The sequence below is a fragment of the Choloepus didactylus genome, chromosome X (genome assembly GCF_015220235.1).
Source record: "Choloepus didactylus isolate mChoDid1 chromosome X, mChoDid1.pri, whole genome shotgun sequence".
Lineage (NCBI taxonomy): Eukaryota > Metazoa > Chordata > Mammalia > Pilosa > Megalonychidae > Choloepus > Choloepus didactylus.
Genome location: NC_051334.1, coordinates 16,687,800 through 16,708,382, shown reverse-complemented (window position 1 = coordinate 16,708,382; position 20,583 = coordinate 16,687,800). Strand labels below are relative to the sequence as shown.

Here is a 20,583-nt window from a genome sequence, read left to right as displayed (position 1 = left end):
AAACTACCTATAGGTGGAAATGGGATCTGCGGCTTAAGATGGGCCTCAGATACAGCCTCTGTCCCAAGAAGCTTATAACCTGGTGTGAGACAAAATTTAAACACACATGAAGTGAATTTGGAGTGAAAGATTTAAATTCCAAGTTAAAGAAAGGTGTGTGACACATGGTGTGTATGTGAGTATGTTACGAATTCCAAGGATGCAGTGGCCACCGCAGGATGGGGGGTTCTGTCCCTTTCCCTAGAAGCTGGACAGGTGGGGCCGAGCTTCGGTGCCCTCAAGGGAAGAACAACCAAACATGTTTAGTGCCTCCTAACCTGTCCTCAAGGGTCCCAGTTCCTCCTGCCTTCTTTGAGCTGAGGTAATTGTGTACTTCTTTCCCCTGTGTCCTGGCTCTAATCTGTTTGTGGCCAAGAGAGCTGTTTTTCTATGCTGCACAGCCATTACAGTGTAACGACAAGACCTCTTTAACACTGTTTGGGACGTTGCTGTTTTCCAGGTCCAAGAGTACCGAGAGGCCCTGGAAGGAATATTACTCCGAGGCAAGAATGGGATCCACCTGGTGCCAGAACTGTATGCCATCCCGCCTAACAAGGTAACCAGATGGCATGGAGCCTTTGCGTGGGCTCCTCTAGAACTAAGGGAGTTGGTGATTGGCCAGTCAGTATTTTTCATTCCCCTTTTAGGCCTAACTAGGGGAAGTGGCCTTTAAGCCATAGGTGGTTCCTGTATATTACTAGGAGTTATGGATTTGGGAGAACACGTGGTGTGTGCTTCACCATGGGTGCCCTAGGGAGGTATCATTTGAGGGCCTTCCTCTGACCCCAGGCATAACTGACCCTAAAAAGCACAAAACACTGTTGTGTACCATGTTCTCACGCATGTCCACAGAAGCAGCAGCCAGATAGAATCTCCCTAGGAAGGTGGAGGGGAGGGAGGGATAGATAGGGACAGGTGAGATTCTTCTTTGACTCAAGCAGTTCCCAAGCTAGGGTTTGAGTGATCAGTTAGAAGCCATTCTCCATCGGAGAGAGAGAAACTGTCCAGCTCCAAGAAGATGCCCAAAGATGGTTCTGTTCTCCCCAGTATCCTAACTTGAGCCATGGTGGCTATATATATCTTGGTGGGAAGATTGCCCTGTGAACTTCTCATGTTCAGAAGAAGGAAATTCTTGATTCAAGGCTGTTTGTCCCTCCAGTGCTCCTGTTGCTTTGAAGCTTCACTTTTGCATTTGGAGGGATGAAAAGGCCTTCAGAGAACAGTGTCTTCCCCACAATTGGCAGTCTCCAGGAGATTGCAACCAGCAGAAGCCTATCAGGCAGCACCTTGGGTTTAGTGGTTGAATCGGTTCCACACACACGCACACGCATGCACACACAGACGGGGACTGGCAGGGACCTTGGAAGCGATCCGCCTCCGCTCAGAGAGGCTGTGGGACCTGTCAGAGCCCAGGCAGCCACTGGGCTCAGCCCTGGCACCAGACCCCAGACTCAGGGCCTCCCCACAACCCCACCCTGCCTTCTAATGGGTGCTACATCTCCTGGCGATGGAGCATATCTGCACAGCGGGTGCTCTTGCTGGGATTCCGAAAGCAGCGGTATGGCACACCTCCCTTTACTTTTGCATAGAAGGTAAATTTTTAAGGAGTCTGGTGCTTGATCCTTAAGGCAAAGAGTTTCATATCACTGTGCATTACTTTTGGCATCATCTCATCTAGAAGGAGCCTATTATGTGTTAGATATTTGAATCAATTAAACCAATGAGAAAATCAAAGAAAGGAGCTGAGTTTCTCTGAGAAAAAGAATATTCTGTTGCTAGGAGCATTTCGTCCTTTTCAATTTATAGCAGCCCAGGCAGCCAGCTGGTTTGCACCAAGACTTACTGGGCCGCTCCTCAAGGTCACTGTATCATCTGGTGGTCTCCGTCTCAGCCCTGCCAGCCTGGATCCTGCACCCTGGGCTCTGAAATCTTGATGGCTCCCTCCAAGCGCTCTCAGGATTGATTTCATTCCAGAGTCAAGGGCAAGACTTTGGTAAAGAAATGGTCACCCCTTACTTTACAGATCAGGCCATGGAGCCTACAAGAGGCTGTTTTCCCTCTACATGTCATATACCTAGGCTTCCTGCAGATGCATTCAGTTTACTGTGTGGGATGTGTATGTGTTGGTAGGGGATGGGCTAATGGGGGAGCGGGGGTGGGCTGGGGAGTTACTTTCCAGCAACTTCTTCTCTTCTTTGGGTTGCTCCTTTTCTGGAACTGAGGCATTTAGCGAAACAAAATTAGTAATCAGAGGTTGTTTGGAACCTGGAAGCAGAGCAAAGGAAAATAGATGACTTCAGGGGTATTTTACCTATTTTATGGTAGGGGAATAACCATCCCTGTTCTACTAAAAGGCACATTTTCGTGACTATCATGAGTGCTAGGTGTTGTAAGCTAGGCTTTTCTTTCTCACGGACGATGCTGGCCACACATCGTAAAAAGTTCCTCTGCAACTTTCTTACTTCTGAACTTCACTCTGACCTTTGTGTTTCTGTGTGACGTTGCGACATCCTCCTCCTTCATGCACCATGTTTATGTGTGTGTGCCAGGCACCAATGCCAGACACTTTTACGTTGACCACATTTTGTGTTGGCTGCTTCCAGATGACAGCCAGGGGAGATCATATCAGTAACATGTGGAGACCACTTGGGGGATTCCTGCAGACAGGGCCACCACAGGCCCATCGGGCACCTTTGTGCAAATCAGAAAAGGGGCCTTGTCCTCAGAGTGGCCACAGCCCCAAGCCCAGGCTTACAGCTTGGGTTTGAGCCTCACTCCTTTGCTCGGTGGGACATGCGTGTGTAGGGCACCACCATACACAGCCCCCTTCCTCCCCCACCCCTCGCCCCATCAGACCACTTGAGGCTAAAGAAAGGGTGTCACACAGACGGGAATGGGGCCACTGTATTGTGCCAGGCCCCAGGTGAGGAGCTGGGGCCTGCAGGCGGTTACCACGCCATCGCTGCCTCAGCCACTTTGCTGTCTCGTGGGACGGAGAGGGGCTGGGAGCGGCTGGTCAGGGAGGTGGAGGCAGACAGGCGTGGTGCCAGCAAGGGCCTGGTGCATCTGAGGACCTGCACGTGGTTCGGAAGGACAGGAGTGGAGAGTGGGGCCGAGAAACGCCTCTACAGGAAGGCAAGAGCTGGGGGGGCAGGGGGCGGATGACAGCAGATCGCAGCCATCTCTGGGCCTAGACACCTTGTCTGCCTTCTAATATTTTTCAGTCTAGATCTTTGCCATCATTCTTGTCACTGTTTATTTTTTCAAATAGCCTTAACGTGCTATCTGATTGTGAAAGTAATCCTGTGTGCTGCAAAACTTCCAGGAACTATGTAAAGAAAATAAAGATTTATCTCCAGTCCTACATTTTGAAGAATCTCCTTTCACACTGTATCCTGTTTGATCATTTGATTACTAGTGAGGCTTAATTCTGTTTCGTTTACACATGTTAAGCTTTTTAAAATGTTTACTACCACTGTGTATTATTAAAATTTTACTGCAGATATACATAATATCAGTTACCATGTAATTTTCCCCTTTGGAAAGGGTTAAGTGTTTCCCATTTCCTTCTGTTGACTTATGTTTTCTGGAGGAAAAAAGTGGTTACCAACATTTCCCCCAACCAGTATTGTAATGACGCCAAGATCAGAGTGGAGTTTAGAAGAATTGCAGACTGACTTTTACAATGTGTGGCCAGCACTATCCACCAGAAAGAAAACTGTAGCTTATTTTGGTGAGACAAAAGCCCTGACTGATCCAGCTTGTGGAGGCCCAAAAGGAGGGTCCGGATCTAGCAGTTCAGTTGTTTTTCCTCGGTAAATAGTGCCACCTACTGGTGGCTAGAGGAAACCAGAGTTAGCACCCTGGAGAGGCACTGCCACCCCTTTCTATGGGCTGTTTTAGGCTGTTTTACCCACAATACATCCAAATGCATAAACATTAACTGGGCAGCATCTTATTGCCCAGTTAATAAGCTGTGCAATAAGAAGGCAGGCCAGGCTTTCGGTGCCTGTCTCTGTGCTTCTGGCCACGAGGTGCTTGTGGGAAGAGCGCTGGCCTGGAACTGGGTCTCGATTGGAGTTCGCCGTCTACCACTTAGAACTGTATGGCCCCAGCACTCCAGGTCTTTGCCTCCCAAGCCTCCGTGCCCTCGTATCCCCACTCTCGCCCTGACTTGGTCTAAAGGATCAAAGGAGAGATGAGTATTTGGTACCATTTTGTAAATTTTCAATGCACTCCCCCAACATAAGGTGTCTTTGGCCTTTTTATTTCTTGACACCCTGCCTTCTTTGGCTTTTTCTCTCTTGGCCAGGTCGATGAAGAGTATAAGAACCCTCACACGGTAGACAGAATTCCTCTGGGGAAGCTGCCCCATCTGTGGGGTCAATCCTTGTACATCCTTAGCTCACTGTTGGCAGAGGTAAGGAGGCTTGGTGGCTTCTCAGACTGGGTACAGGGAACCCTGAAAGAGCACAGGGTCTCTCCACCAGGTGTGGCTTTAAAGTCACCTGGACTATGTTGACTGCAAGGCTTGACTCCTGGGCTTGTTTGTCCACATGCATGAACCCATCTCAGTTCCAGCTGCATGCCAAGCACTTTCAGTCCCCCTGCTGCCAGCACTTCTAGTCTGTAGCTAGAACATGTTTGAGTTGATGGAGCAGGAGGCTGGAAGCTTCTGGGCCCAGATCAGTGTATCTGTGGAAGATTCCAGATTTGGGCAACTATTAGATCTGCTTCCAGCCACTCCACGACACAGTCCTAGGCACACAGGTCTCCCTACGTGAATAGGCAGCAGGCAGGATTTTCTGTGGTGAATTTTGTTGTCAGGAGGTGTGCCCTCAGACAACTCACAGCTCCCCCCCAACCCCACAGAAGGTCTTCAGCCACTGACTCATGCCTTTCTGTGAAGCATTTACTTGCCCCCAGGCCTAAGCTTTTAAAATGAGACACCTAAAAGCCCAAACCTGCCATCCTAAGTGTGGGTGAGTTTCTCTGATGGGCTCAGCCTTCACTGGGGGGACCTGCCCAGATGAACATTCTGGAACCCTGGGGAGGGCTGTCGGGGAAGAGCCCACAGTCTCTAAGGCTGGCCTGGTCCTGTGTTGCCTGCCAGGCCCTGAAAACGGGGGAGTGGTGGGACAGAATACCACGGGGCTTCTCAGTGGATAAAAGAAGACCGAAGGTAGAGCAATCACAGCGGTAGCAACCCTGAGGAGCTGTAGTTGCTGAGTCTCCCCAATTTCATGGCCATGTCCTTGGGGGTAGGAACCACATCTTACACTTTGGTCTTTTATTAGTAAGGAAAGCACATCTATCACCTTTGCAAAGCCAGGCCTGCCTCTGTCTTGCTCTGTGACCTTGGGCAAGTCACTTAACCTCTCTGGGCCTGTTTCCTCAACTTTGAAGTAAAGAGGTCAGACTTGATCATCTCTGTGCTACCTTCCAGCTGTTTTTTCGTATCAGTGAGATGGGAAAAGAATAACCCTGCCTCCCATTCCCTCCACTCCAATGTAAAGGGCTCAGGAAGTATTAGTCACTATGACTATTACTCACACAAGATGCTGGAGTATTTGGCTAGTCCTGGAGGTCCAGGGGCCACAAATGTAATACATTTATCAGTGACGATTTGAACTCAATGGCAGAGACAATAGGCAATTTACTGGAAAAATCTAAAGGCGTAAAATACTGCATGTTTTGAGCTCCAGAATATTTCATTTTCACACTTAGATTTCAGGTGAAATTTTAGTTCATCAATATTTCATAATGTTAATACTCTTCTTTCCATAGGGCTTCCTTGCCACTGGAGAAATTGATCCCTTAAATAGACGATTTTCCACTTCAGTCAAACCTGATGTTGTAGTACAAGGTCTGTGAGTGTGTTTACTATTCATATTTAACTTTGCAAAAACCAGTGTTTCTTTTAATTCAGATTGTTCCCTAATTCCTTATTGAATTTTTTTTTAATAAAGGGTGCACATGTGTTAGTGTACAGCAGTTCCGTGAAATCCCTTATTTAACTCAGTAGCTCCCAAAGGCAACAATATTCTTCCCAACCATTCATTGAATTCCAAAGCAATTGTTTTCTGGACTCTAGACCTTGATTGCATCTGGGGCACAAGTAACTCATTGAGCCCTGTTTTTCATAACTATTATTCTTTGAAAAATAGAACTGTTCTAGTTTGCTAATGCTGCAGAATGCAAAACACCAGAGATGGATAGGCTTTTATAAAACGGGGATTTATTTCACTACACAGTTACAGTCTTAAGGCCACAAAGCGTCCAAGGTAACACATCAGCAATCGGGTACCTTCACCGGAGGATGGCCAATGGCGTCTGGAAAACCTCTGCTAGCTGGGAAGGCAGCTGGCGTCTGCTCCAAAGCTCCGGCTTCAAAACGGCTTTCTCCCAGGACGTTCCTCTCTAGCAAGCTTGCTCCTCTTCAAAACATCACTCCCAGCTGCACTCTCTTTTTCCCCCCGAGTCAGCTCATTTATGTAGCTCCACCGATCAAGGCCCACCCCAAATGGGCGGGGCCACGCCTCCATGGGAACATCTCATCAAAGTCACCACCCACAGCTGGGTGGGGCACATTCCAAGCAAATCTAACCAGCACCAAAACATCTGCCCCGCAAGACTACAAAGACAATGGCATTTGGGGGACACAATACATTCAAACCGGCACAAGAACATGACCCTGGTGAAAACTCAGAGCACAAGTGAGGGTTCCTTCACGCCTCCCTTGGAGTTCTGCCCCCTTTTCAGAGCTCCAGGCCCCTGTTTTCACCCACCTGCTCCTGCAGCCAGCCCCTCTTCCACACAGGTGGAAGGACAGCCGGGTTCTGCTGCGGCTCTGGCCTCACTAGGCCATGGGACTTGCCCCCTCTGGACCTCAGTATTGCTATTTGTAAAACGGGGAGCCCTGCACCCCCCTTGCAGCCTTGTTTTGAGGATTAAATGGGATTGCGATGGGGAAAGCCCCTGGTGCAGGGCCTGGCCCTTGCGTGAGTCCCGGCTGGTCAATTCCTCTTCTCACTTTCCCTCTCACCGAGGCCCTCCAGGGGAGCTCCGTAATGTTTTCCGTGACTCCTAGGGCACTAACATACCATCCTCTAACACAGCACACTGTGTATCCACCTCATTTCCCCAAAATTAAACTGTAAATGTCTTAAGGACTAGGCCCATATCATTTTGTAGCTTCTGTGTTGATTGACACATACGCACTCAATACGATACAAGCCATTGTTGAACAAATGAGAGGCATTCCCCTGTGGGGCCACTGACTCGTTTTGCTGCACGTGCCCATGATGCAGCGAGATGTCCTACAGGTCCTCACCTGGTCAGTACTGAGGCCCCACGCCAGGCTTACCCACCTGTGGCTCCTTTCTGATTAGGTGAAAATTGTGGCGATTATTATTTCCATCCCCATCTCACGGCACAAGGCTTAGAGGTTAACTAATTCACGGAAGGACCCCCAACCAATGGCTAGGGGCGCAAACCCATTTCTGCCTTCCAGACGGACTGATTACAGCCTGACCCCATAGTCCGTACACTGACCCAGAGCTTGTGCTGCCAGCTGACCCTCTAAAAGACTGCTTTTCAAACTGCAGGCTGGGACCTGGCGATAGGCCCTGACCAGCATTTCTTAAAATGTCATAGAATAGAACAGAATAGAAAACGTCAGAGTCTGGTGTGTAGGAAGGGTGAGTAGAGTTGCCGAAACTTATCTACTTATGGCTCTCTCAGAGCCTGAGCCTCGTGGGCCTTGGTCAGAGTCGCCACTCTTGAAGAGTAGCTTCTATACAAAGAGTGAGTGCTGTGTTGGTTTGATAATCAGTGTAGATTTCTGCATGTGATTGGAAGCCTCAGAGACAGATGTTAAGGGAAGCCACCTACCCAGCCCTGCCTATTGTCTAGGAACCTGGGAGATTAGATTCCAGTCCCTGTTCAACCATAACTGGCCATTTACACGTGCAGTGCTTTACCCAGGGGCCCTGTGGTGACAGCTGAGAGAAGGGATATTAAAATGCTCTGAAAAGAATCACATGCTGTGTAAATAGAAGGAGGCAACATTCAGGCCTCTATGGCATTTGTATGGATTGGGTTGGGGACCAAGGCTACCGTGACAGGAACTGAGCCTCCTTCCTCTGGTCCGAACACTGTCCCAGCCCCTCCAGCTCCCAGCCGGCTCTCAGCTATGGCTGGACACCACACTAAACCCTCTGTGGCCAGTGCTCCCCTTCTCAAAAAGGCCAGTAGGACTGGTACAGCAGGTGCAGCCTGCTCATCCCTGCTGTGGCCCCCAAGCAGAGGCACTGACCTCCCAGGCCCTCTGAGCTCCATGCTTGCTGGGGAGCTAGATGCTCATCCTCACCCAGCCAGCCCAGGGTGGTGCGGGGCCGGCCCTGTGCTGTGGTTCCGGGTGGGCCGGGCTGCCCCACTGCCACCAACATCCCCATTAGCAGGCCTTCCTGCCTTTCTCTCAGGAGGGAAGCCCCCCCCCCCAACCCCCAAAAGCATCCCCTTGCAGCAGACTCCATCCATATTGTGCTTCCTGTCCCTGTCCTTTAGGAGCAGGGCACAGGCTTCTCCTGGAGGACCCTCCTATGCAACATGAAAAGAACACAAGACAGTTTTAGAATTAAGTACAGACCCAGAGGGAGGCAAGACATCATTTGAGATGGGGTAGTTTGGCTTGGGATCTGTTGAAAATTTCTCCAGGTCTCTCGTGGGCCTCTCTGGTACTTTGCACATGGAGGGCCTTGATCAACATGCAGCAAGGGTGCTGAGGGGAGAGGACGAGAGGACCAGGAAGGGCGGCAGCAGGGTGAGTGCCCCATCTCAAATGATGTCTTGCCTCCCTCTGGGTCTGCACTTCCCAGAGCTGGCCAGTGCGTGGGAGAGCAGGCTAAGGCATGTAGCACAGGCAGGAAGAAGGGAGCGCAATAATGCATGCATATCTGTGAGAGACAAGAGTCACAATCTAATGCAGATTCTCCATCCTTCTTGTTTGCAGTTGCTGTTTTGGCAGAAAACAAACACATTAAGGAGTTGTTGAGGAAACACGGGATACACATTCAGAGTATCGCTGACATCCATCCAATTCGAGTCCAGCCAGGGCGGATTCTTAGTCACATCTATGCCAAGCTTGGTAGGTTGGGAGAACTAGCAGGGCAGTTTCGGTGAGGGGGAGACTTGGTTCTAGGGTTTGAGTCTGGGGGAGGCCGGGATGTGTGTAAGTTCTAAAGAAGTGGGTCGAGCACCAAAGCAGGTGGTTTCACCACTTCGGGCATGAAGAGGAAGGGGTGAACTAGCATGTCCTTCTCACGTCTGATCAGTACATGTTGGCACGGGTTAGCCAGATCTGTTGCAAACTAAGGAACTCAATTTTGAAAATTCACAATTGAGACAGCCATTTGTGCCTTTATCAATGCTTCCAATTGTTATCTATAGTATCAGAAAATGCTCATTTACCTAGTAGAAATAGGAGGGTGCTCTCTTTACATTTTAACAAAAACCTGACTGCTTAGTATTGTGGCTCAATACTAAATAAAGTAATCGTTTAAAGGTGTTCTAATAGTTCTCTTCCATGTGGATGTTGGACCAGGCACCATTCATATATGTGCATGGAAAGAAGGGGAGTGGGATTTGTTTATTTTTATTTAGCCTTGCCTCCATTTTAAAGCAGGTCAGTGGAATGAGAAAAACCCAGACTCCAAAGTGGGTCATCTAACATAAAAATAAGACCAGCCTTAGCCTGAGTCTCTGGGTTGGCTGTTACCGTATTTGCTCTAATTCCGATTTCTCTTTTAATTTTCAAATAGGACGGAATAAGAACATGAAGTTGAGTGGGCGACCATATCGGCACATTGGCGTCCTTGGAACATCTAAACTATATGTGATTAGGAACCAAATCTTTACTTTTACACCCCAGGTGAGAGATGCTGGCCAGCAACAAACCAATAAGCATCCTTTGGTTAAGCCCTCTTTTCCATCTGGTGAAGTTTTCTCCTTTGAATATGGCAGAATTTTGCATGTGCATGTTCAGTAGAGACATACAACATGGCACCCAGGGCCTAGCACAATTCTTTCCTGATAGGGGGGAAAAAAAATCCTCATAGCTCAATAAATGTTTGTTGACTTGAATTGAGTATGCCATCACTTCCTGTCAGGAGTATTAGTGAAAGCCACACCGCTTTACAAATTTATTATTGACATGCCCCTGACCTGCAGCCCTTGTTGCCCTCAATCACAACCCTCCCCCATTCTTGAATGGGCTGTTGTTGCCCCCTCTGTAACACTCAACCAATCTGTTTTTCAGGCTTCAACCCCCTTGCAGAGATACTGAATACATTGCTTAGGCTTCTGATTATGGAACTTTCCTTCAGAGTTTTTGTTCCAAAAAACGTTAGTCCCGTGGAAGTGCACATGAAACACTTTCCATCCACATGGGCAGCCAGAAAGACAAACGGCAGGCTTGTTCTGTCAACGTAGGGTGCAGCCTCCACTTACCTGGGCACCTGATTGGCTGTGAGGTCTTGGGTCAGTAGCCCCAAGTTGCTCTTTTTCACCCTCGTCCATGCTGCTCACTTCGCTTGTGAGTTAATCCCCTATTAAGGGACTTTAGTCCAGCAGCTGTGCGTGGATTTATCCAGGGGTCAAGAGAATAATTTGAGTTTCATCGACATCAGACTACGGTCCCTTTAGTTCACGTTAACAAGATCATCAAGCAGGTATAATATAGTCTCCCATCTTACCTGCTCTCAGTGCTCTTGCTTTGAAATCATCTCCAAACCCAGCAGCCGTGGAAAGAGCAGGAATTAAGGAGTTATTGATTTGCTTTCCGAGACAGCGGTGTAAGGAAAGGTGCTTAAATCCCCTTCTGAGGAGCTGAAAATAAATCTAGGAACACGCCTTTCCCTCCCACACTAATGAAGCACTAGCTCCTCAGCCAGCGACAGATTGATTGATCTGATCGTGAGGACAGCAGCCCCGTGCTCAGGCTGAAGGATTAGAGCCAGGACTGCGCCTTTCTCCTGGCAACAAAATACAAGTATTTGTGTTGCCACAGATGACAGCTGCTGTCTCAAGAAAAAGGAAGGCTGGCCTTTTACCTGGCCTGTTTTGCCTTTCAGTTCACTGACCAGCATCACTTCTATCTGGCCCTGGACAACGAGATGATCGTGGAGATGCTGAGGATCGAGCTGGCCTACCTGTGCACCTGCTGGCGGATGACAGGCCGACCCACGCTCACCTTCCCCATCACCCACACCATGCTCAGTAACTCCAGGAATTTGATTTGGCTGATTCATGCCCCACTGTTGGTTTGGGCCCTTTCCTAAAGGTTTAAAACAGCTCCCATGGGAAGAGCTAAGTACCGGAGAGGGTTCTTAGCAGTTCCAGTTCTTATCTTGGGAGTCTTCTGTGTCATAAGTATTTTAATTAGATTGTGTTCATTAAAACATTTCAGTGCATGCCAAAAAAAAAAAAAAAAAATTGATTCCCCAATTAAGTAAACCAATCCATTGTGTTTTTTTTCTTCCTCAGCAAATGATGGCTCAGACATTCATTCTGCAGTTCTTTCGACAATTAGAAAACTAGAGGATGGATATTTTGGAGGAGCCAGGTAATTTGTGATTTTTTTAAAAAAATAAAAATAACATTGACCATTTTTTAGAAATCTGCTGCCCTTCCCAATCATTCATATTAATGACTGAACATAGGTGCATGGAGTTTTAGAGTAAAAAGGAAGTTAACATTTATCTAATCCAGTCACCCATGTGAAACTTGAATCATCTCTAAAACAGCATTTGGGGAGGGGGATGTTTGTTAAGCTTTTACGGGCACCAGGGGGCCTTGGCGTAGAGAAGTGAGCATAACAAGTCTCTGAAATGGCAGTCTCCTTGGAATGCATCAGCGTGATTACAGTGTATGTTTTATATTAAAAGGCATGGAAGAAAGCACCCAGTGCCTAGGATCTAGGGGCTCAATAAATGCTAGTTGAATTGAGTGTGCTATCACCTTGAGAATAATTCATAAAACTTCACAAATTCTGTACGGTCCTGAGAGCAAAGCATTTAAATCGGCCTCCATAGACCATTGTCCCTGACCCTCAGTAGAATGCTAGCCATCCCGGCTGGCAGGCCATCCCTTTCCCACCTGGGTGCAGCGGAAATACCCAGGTATGACAGCTAGACACTGAACGACAGGAAGCTCTCCTTCCAGGGACACTCCTTTCAGTTTTGAACCTTCGGTCACAAGGCATAGCGTTCCTCTGTGGCCATTAGGTGCTTGGCTCTGTCTCATCCCTCGGGACCGGTAGGGTCCCACGTTGACTTCACCGTGCAGCCGGCCTTTCCCTGGCACAGGCGGCCTCCTTCTTGGTCCTTGGTGTAACGCCACTTGCTCAAAGGGTTTGGGAGTTGAAGTCACCCCTTCTCATATTCTCCCTCCCCAGCGACCCCACTGCCACAAGAAAGCTGCAGCTGTTTGAACCCGGGACTCAGCCGCCTTTGCAAAGCTGGGGATCTACGCCTCTGCCTGCAGAGCTGGCTGTGGGGCTTTCCTGTAGATGTAAGGGGGCCCTCACTCCTAGCCCCTCCTGGCCTCTCTCGGGAGTGTGAGTGACACTGTCCCCAGCCATTTTGCCGGCTCCCTTTTCAGAGCTAGCCCCACAATTGTAATCTGCAGCCACTGTTGTACATTTTACTTCCAGGTTTGGATAAGTTACCACTTGATAGATGTCCTCATAACCCAGAGAAAATATTGTACACCTGTAATTTACCTTTAAAAAAAAAAAAGAGAGAAGAAAAATCCTTTTATTGAAATCGAAGCCTTGAAAACAATCCTGTCTCCATTTAGCCAGCACTTATGTGGCTGCCGCTTTGCATGTGTTCTCTCATTTAATCTCCACTTTATGAGGTGGGCCGTGTTCCCATTTTACAGAAAAGGACCCGGAGGCTCCGAGAGCCAAGGTGCAGGAGGCCTGCGGGAAGCCCCTGCGAGTGCTGGGGGAGCCGGCTGGAATCAGGGCACCCGTGCATGTAGACAACTGCAGACAGTTCTGTCAAGAAACCCAAATGCCTAGCTGTCACCAGCCACCTCTCCTGCTGGGTTCTTGACAATTAAGGCGAAATCTCATTTTGGCTTTAGTCCAGCCTGAGGATTTTTTAAAAATGGAACTCACCCTGCCTGCTGGACTCTTCCGCTAGGTCCATTGGGGTAGCTTGCTGTCAGAGGCCTTCCTAAATTACTGCCCTTTGGCCTTTGACCTCCCTTTAGCCTAATAGACCTGACTCCTTTCAGTCCTGTTTTCCCAACTCCAACTCCAGGGCAAAACAAAACAATCCTTAGACCTAGCCCCCTGACTCTGGGGGGAACTTTTCTTTCCCTCGACCATCTTGCTTAATGTTGTCCATTTCCTTTGAAGCTCAAGCACCTGTGAATTAATTTGCATCATGTGTCAATTTGCTCCTTAAATGTTCCTCTCAGCCATTGGAACAAATTCCTAATCTCCTGCCTGCAGGTTGGAGGCAGCCTTTAGTTTTCTGGCACCCAAAAGAACATTTTAAAAAGCACGGTGCTGGCCTGCTTTCTATAAGGTAGAAATCCTGCCTGCTCTCAGCCTCTGGGGGTGGTCCTGGGGACCTCAGAGGCAGCTGCCTCTGTGGAGGGCTCCCATGCTGCCAAACTCTGCTCCCAGTTGTCAGTGACATCTTCCCCAGCTCAATGTAACGGAGCCCCTCAAAGCGTTTCTTCCAGTCTGGGGATGGTCCGTCCATTGCATTCCTTCTGGAGAGGAGTTTGGCTCTGGAAAGCGTCATAACACCCCTGCACATCTGTGACTGTGTAAATGATCCCAGGGACACGGGAACAGTGGCAGAGACAAGATTGGCTTATGGTTTTGTTCTGGGCCAGTTGTTTTAGGGCAAAAAAATCAAGGGTCAGTTCTGGGTGAAAGTGGTCCACTTGCTGTATTTTGGAAAATTTGGGGGTCAGTAAAATAGATTTATATTTCAATTTGATTTGGGAGTAAGAGATTGGCATGATTCATTTTTGTTCTTAATGCTCTGTGTGCTTCTAGTTCATCCTTACTCTTGAATTTTTAATTTCTTAGCCAGCTACTTCTCTGGAACATTCTACAGAGTAATATATTTATTGATTCTGGCAGAAGCTCTACCTGGTTGTCAAAAAGTCTCTCAATGATTCATAGCTCAACTTTGTCCACATACCACCTGTGTTGCTAACAGATCATCTCCTTGGCAGAGTCAAATTAGGGAACCTCTCGGAATTTCTCACCACTTCATTCTACACCTATCTGACCTTCCTTGATCCAGACTGCGATGAGAAGTTGTTTGAGGATTCCAGCGAAGGAAGCTTCAGTCCTGATAGTGACTCTGATTTGGGAGGGTATTTAGAAGACAGCTTTAATCAAGGTACGGCTTGGAACACTTTGGTGAGTGATTTATTAAATTGATTTAAACTTTGGAATTGTGATACGATTGCCATAAGGCTCAACCACAGAAAGTGTTGGGTAATTAAAATAGCCAAAAAAAGGTTTCTCAAATTGTATGTATTAAAATGATTGAAAATACCTATTTAAAAACCTAAACTGACAAAGGATTTCAGGAATGAGGACTTTTCACAAAATATGTTCTTAAGATGGAAGCAACTTGAATTTTCAAAGAATGGTAGAATGATCTAGGTTTCATTGGTGGTGAATGCTGAAATCCTGTGTGAATAACATTTCTCACATGGAACAAGCTTTTGGGTTAAAGTGACCTGTGTTTACCTTTTAGATGGTAGTTGGGATTGGGGCTGGGGGTTCCATAATGCTTAGCTCACCCATGACACATTAAACCCAAAAGCCTGCAGTTTGTCTCACAGAGTATTCAGTTCACGATATATGCCACTCCGTCCAGCCAGCCCATCTTATGATGATGTGATGTAAACACACTACCTTGACTTGCATTTTCTTTTCCTGGGATGAAGTTTCTCCAAACAATAAATTTTTAAGTGTGCACATTATCTATGTAAATCTCTTTTTCCATCTTCAGGGGCGGGGCTACAAATCTCTGCATCCAAATGTTTTCTTCCACTAAATCTACCAAGTGCTGCATGTCACACCCACACTAGGAAGCGTTTAGAATATTCCTGCAGCTCGTTTTCATTAGCTCCTTCTCTTGCCTGTCCGGTTACAGAAAGCCAAGATGAACTGGACCAGTATATCAACCACCTGCTGCAGAGTACATCTTTGAAGTGCTATCTGCCCCCTCTTTGTAAGAAGACAGAAGACCGCCATGTTTTCAGTGCCATCCACTCCACCTGGGATATACTTTCCGTGATGGCAAAAGCAAAGGGTTTGGAAATTCCATGTACGCTACTAACTCTTTCTGCCTGTTAAAATAACTTCATTTATCAAAGTGCTACTACCTGGACATAATTTAAAAAGACAGAGAGTCCTAAAATACAACAAAATGCAGATGTTTCCTATTTAACCCCTCCCCTCTCACCCAGTCCTACTCAGGGGCGACCACTTTCAACTCTTACAGTTATGTCTTCTGGTATTTGCATATGTCCATATTTCTAAAATAATGTGTGTATACATCTGACTTTTGATCTGTCAATTTTATTCAGTATCTATTGATTTTCTGTTATGTGGATGAGAGTTTAGATATCTCACATCACCACTCTCTGCTTCACTTCCCCTACCAATGTAGTTACCTTAAAAGTTGAATTAAATCAATATTCAACCTTTACATTATTGTACGTATGCCAGTATTACTCCCAGCAATGCATTAGGGTACACTATGATTATATTGCCTTCTTTGCTTTTTGTTTTTTTCTGAACTTAATAGTAGCTCTGTCTTTTCATTTGCTTTGTTTTCTTTCCACGCCTTCCATGGCCTCATAATACAAATTTTCGCAAGGTGAATCTTATCAGAAAATCTTGTGGTTCCAGTATTTTCTTAGAATCCAGGAGCCTCCTTCTTTCTGGGCTGATTGCACTCTCGGTCTGTTGCATATTTGTCATCCTGGAGCTTCTCTTTACTGTAATCCTTGGAATTTCCTTTGCTTATCTCTTAAGTTGGATTCTGTTTCCTGGCTATCATGTCTTCCCCTTTCTCGATTTATTCCTTTGTTTTGGTGGAGCACATTCTAGAATAGTTTCAGTCAGTTAAAACGATGGTACAGTGGAAGAGGATGTGGTGATGACTTGCTTGTTTCTGAAGTCCACTGCCCCTGCTGGCCTGCTTGCCCTCCATATATAGAGGTATGTACTTTCTGTCACGGGATCTTCCTTCACCATCATTCTGGAGATGATACATTTGCCTCCTGTGTTGGCTCCCCTGTTTTCTGGTTTACTCCCCTATTTAGGGGGAGAACATCCTCCAGTAGTTCCCTGAGAAACAGTGCATAGGAGATAAAATTGTTGTAAACTTGTATGTCTGAAAATATCTAAAAATATTCTATACCTATTTGAGAGTTTGTATATAGAATTCTGGCTTGGAAAGAATTTTCCTACAGAACTTTGAGAACATCACTTCATTACCTTCTGGCTATCAGTGTTGGTATTGAGAAGTCTAAATTCATTCTGATTTTTGATCCTTAGGATGTAAACTGTTTTTCTCTTTGTAAGTTTTTAGGATCATTCTCTGTCCCCAGGTTATGAAATTTCAGCGATGTACCTTGATCTGGGTGCATTTTCACCCATTGTTTTGGCTAGTCAGTGGGTCCTTTCAATCTGGAAATTTTTTTTTTCAGTCCTATGAAGTTTTTCTGAAAAAATTCTTGGCTCATTTCCTTTCCTACATTTTTTCTGTTCTCACTCTCTGATACTTCCCTGATTTCAGTGTTGATCTTCCAGATGTTTTTATCATTTCTCTTCTGTTTTCCATTTCTCTTTTTACCCTGCTCTGAGGGCAATTTCCTCAACTTTTTTTCCACCTCCTCAAATGAATTTTTTTCTCACTTTTGCTATCATATTTTTTATGGCCAATTGATTTTTTAATATTTATTTTAATAATTTTTTAGAGAAGTACGTTTACAGAAATAATAATGCATAAAATATATAAAATACAGAGATCCCGTATTTTAAACTTTTGTTCTCTGAAGTGCATCCATTCTTGTTTCATACATGTAACATAATTTCATATTACTCTAAGGCTAATAATGGCAGGGTTTTTTTGTTTCTGTTTTTGCTTTAAATACATATTTTTTATTCAGATATAATTTACATGCCATTAAATTCACCCCTTGAAGTGTACAGTTCAGTAGATTTTAGTATATTCACATGGCTAAATATAGTAAATATTCTTAATATTCTAAATATTGTGCAACCATTACCAGTAATTCTAGAACATTCTCATCACCCCAAACAGAACCCTGGTACTCATCAGTGGTCACTCCCCACCCCACCCCCTTTCCTCAGCCCCTGACAACTACTAATCTACTTTCTGTCTCTATGGATTTGCCTGTTCTGGACTTTTCATGTAAATGGAATCATACTTCAAGTGAGCCTTTGTGACTGGCTTCTTTTACTTAGCATAATGCTTTCAAGGCTCATCCATGTTGTAACCTGTATCAGTACTTCATTCATTTTTATTGTCTAATAATATTCCTTTATATGGATATGTCACTTTTGTTTATCCATTTTTCAGTTGATGGACATTTGGATTATTTCTACTCTTTGGCTGTTATTAATACTGCTACCATAAACATTTGTGTACAAATTTTGTGTAGATGTATTTTTTCAGTTCTCTTGGGTAGATACCTAGGAGTGCAGTTGCTGGGTCATATGGAAACTCTATGTTTAACCTTTTGAGGAACTCTCAGACTGTTTTCCAAAGCAGCCGCACAATTTGCATTCCCACCGGCAATGTAGGAGGGTTCTAATTTCTCCATATCCTCACCAACACTTGTTATTATAAATCTTTTTGATTATAGCCATCCTAGTATGTGTGAAATGGTATCTTATTGTGATTTTGATTTGCATTTCCCTAATGACTAATAATATTGAGCATCTTTTCTTGTGTTTATTAGCCATTTGCATATCTCCTTTGGAGAAATGTCTATTCACATCCCTTGCCCATATTTAAAATTGGGTTATTTGTTTTTTTATTATTGAGTTGTAAGAGTTCTTTTTTGTCAGATATATGATTTGCAAAAATTTTCTCCCATTCTGCATTTTCAATTTTTTGATAGTGTCCACTGAACTGAAGCAGAAGGGTTTTTAATTTTGATGATGTCCAATTTATCTAGTTTCTTCTTCAGTTGCTTGTACTTTGGTGTTATAGCTAAGAAACTACTGCCTAATCCAGGGTCACAAAGATTCATACCTATGTTTTTTTCTAAGAGTTTTATGGTTTTAGCTCTTAAATTAGGTCTGTGATCCACTTTAAGTTAATTTCTGTATATGGTGTGAGGTAAGAGCCCATCTTCATTGTTTTGCATGTGGATATCCAGTTGTCACAGTTCGTTTGTTGAAAAGACCATTGTTTTCTCATTTAATTGTCTTGGTACTCTTCTCAAAAGTCAATTGACCATAAATTTATAGATTTATTTCCATATATTTATGTATGGTGATAATGGGCATCCTTATCTTGTTCCTGATCTTAGGGAGAAAGCTTTCAGTCTTTTCAACATTAAGTGTGATATCTGCTATGGGTTTTTCATAAATTTTCTTTATCATGTTGAGAAAATCCCCTTTTATTCCTAGTTTTCTGGGTGTTTCTATCATGAAAAAATGTTGGATTTTGTGAAATGCTTTTTCTGCATCAATTGGAATGATCATGTGGCTATTTTCCTTTATTCTATTAATGTGGTGTATTACATTGGTTTATTTTCTTATGTTGAACCATCCTTGCATTCCTGGAAAAATCCCACTTGGTCATGGTATACAATTCTTTTAATATGCTGTTGAATTCAGATTGCCAATGTTTTGTTGAGGATTTTTGCATTTATAATTCACAAGAGGTATTGATCTGTAATTTTCTTTTCTTCTGCTGTCCTTATCTGGCTTTGGTATCAGGGTAATGCTGGCCTCTTAGAATGAGTTAGGAAGCAATCCCTCCTCTTCTAGTTTTTAGAAGAGTTTGAGGAAATTGGTATTAAATCTTCTTTAAATGTTTGGTAGAACTCATCAATGCAACCATCTGCTCCTGGACTTTTCTTTCTTGGGAGGTTTTTAATTATTGATTCAATCTCTTCTTATGGGTCTGCTGAGATTTTCTATTTCCTCTTGTGTCACATTAGGGGATTTGTATGTGTCTAGGAATTTATCCATTTCATCTGGGTTTTCTAATTTGTTGGCATATGATTGTTCATAGTACCCTCTTATAATCTTTTTTATTTCTGATAAGTTCAGTGGTAATGTCCCCACTTTCATTGTGGATTTTAGTTATTTGTGTCCCCCTCTCTCTTTTTCTTTGTCAGTCTGGCTGAAAGTTTGTTAATTTTATTGATCTTTTAAAAAAGGCAACTTTTGGTTTTGTTGATTCTCTCTATTGTTTTTCTGCTCTCTATTTGATTTATCTCAGCCAGCTCTAATCTCTACTGTTTCCTTCCTTCTAACTTTGGCTTTAGTTTGCTCTTCTTGTTCTAGTTTCTTTAGGTGTGAGGTTATGTTATTGATCTGTGATCTTTCTTCTTTTTAAATGTAGGCATTTGGAACTATAAATTTCTTATTTCCCTTGTGATTTCTTCTATGACCCATTGGTTGTTTAATAGTGTGTTGTTTAATTCCCACATATTTGTAAAATTGTCAAATTTTCCTTCTGTTATTCATTTCTAGTTTTATTCCATTGTGGTCCAAGAAGATACTTCGTATGATTTCAATGTTTTTAAATTTACTGAGATTTGATTTTTTGTAGCCTAGCATACAGTCTATCCTGGACAATGTCCCACATGTACTTGAGAAGAAAGTGTACTCTGCTGTTGTTGGATGGAGTGTTCTACATATGTTCATTAGGCCTAATTGGTTAATAGTGTTGTTTGAGGCCTCTATTTCCTTATTGATCTTCTGTTTAAATGTTCTATCGGTTATTAAAAGTGGTATATTGAAGCCTCCAACTTATTATTATTATAATTATTGTAGAACTCTATTTCTGCCTCCAATTCTGTCAATTTTAGCATCATATATTTTGGGGCTCTGTTGTGAGGTACATATATGTTTATAATCATGTCTTCCTGCTTGATTGAACCTTTTATCAATATATAATATCCTTTGTCTCTTATAGTCTTTTTTGACTTAAAGTCTGGTTTGTCAGAGAACACTATAGCCACCATGGCTCTCTTTTTTTTTTTTTTCCTATTTTAAAGACAAATGATATATAATTTTTTTTTATTAAATTCAGTTTTATTGAAATACATTCACACACCATACAATCATCCATGGTATACAATCCACTGTCCACAGTATGATAACATAGTTGTGCATTCATCACCACAATCTATCTCTGAACATTTTCCTTACATCAGAAAGAACCAGAACAAGAATAAAAAATAAAAGTGAAAAAAGAACACCCAAATCATCCCCCCATCCCACCC

The 20,583-nt window shown here is 44.4% G+C and overlaps 1 protein-coding gene across 6 annotated transcripts in view; it reads left to right on the top strand.

The window, feature by feature from the left end:
* PHKA2 (phosphorylase kinase regulatory subunit alpha 2) overlaps positions 1-20,583 on the top strand; it is a 95,886-nt gene that overhangs the window by 51,096 nt on the left and 24,207 nt on the right. For 5 of the 6 annotated variants that reach the window (XM_037821181.1, XM_037821184.1, XM_037821186.1 and 2 more), the window contains 9 exons: positions 500-595; positions 4,352-4,459; positions 5,827-5,905; positions 9,053-9,187; positions 9,861-9,970; positions 11,172-11,316; positions 11,584-11,662; positions 14,302-14,471; positions 15,237-15,410. In XM_037821181.1, the coding sequence (XP_037677109.1) occupies positions 500-595; positions 4,352-4,459; positions 5,827-5,905; positions 9,053-9,187; positions 9,861-9,970; positions 11,172-11,316; positions 11,584-11,662; positions 14,302-14,471; positions 15,237-15,410 (1,096 nt within the window). The remainder of the gene's footprint in view (positions 1-499; positions 596-4,351; positions 4,460-5,826; positions 5,906-9,052; positions 9,188-9,860; positions 9,971-11,171; positions 11,317-11,583; positions 11,663-14,301; positions 14,472-15,236; positions 15,411-20,583) is intronic. The other variant, XM_037821185.1, reaches the window with a different exon arrangement.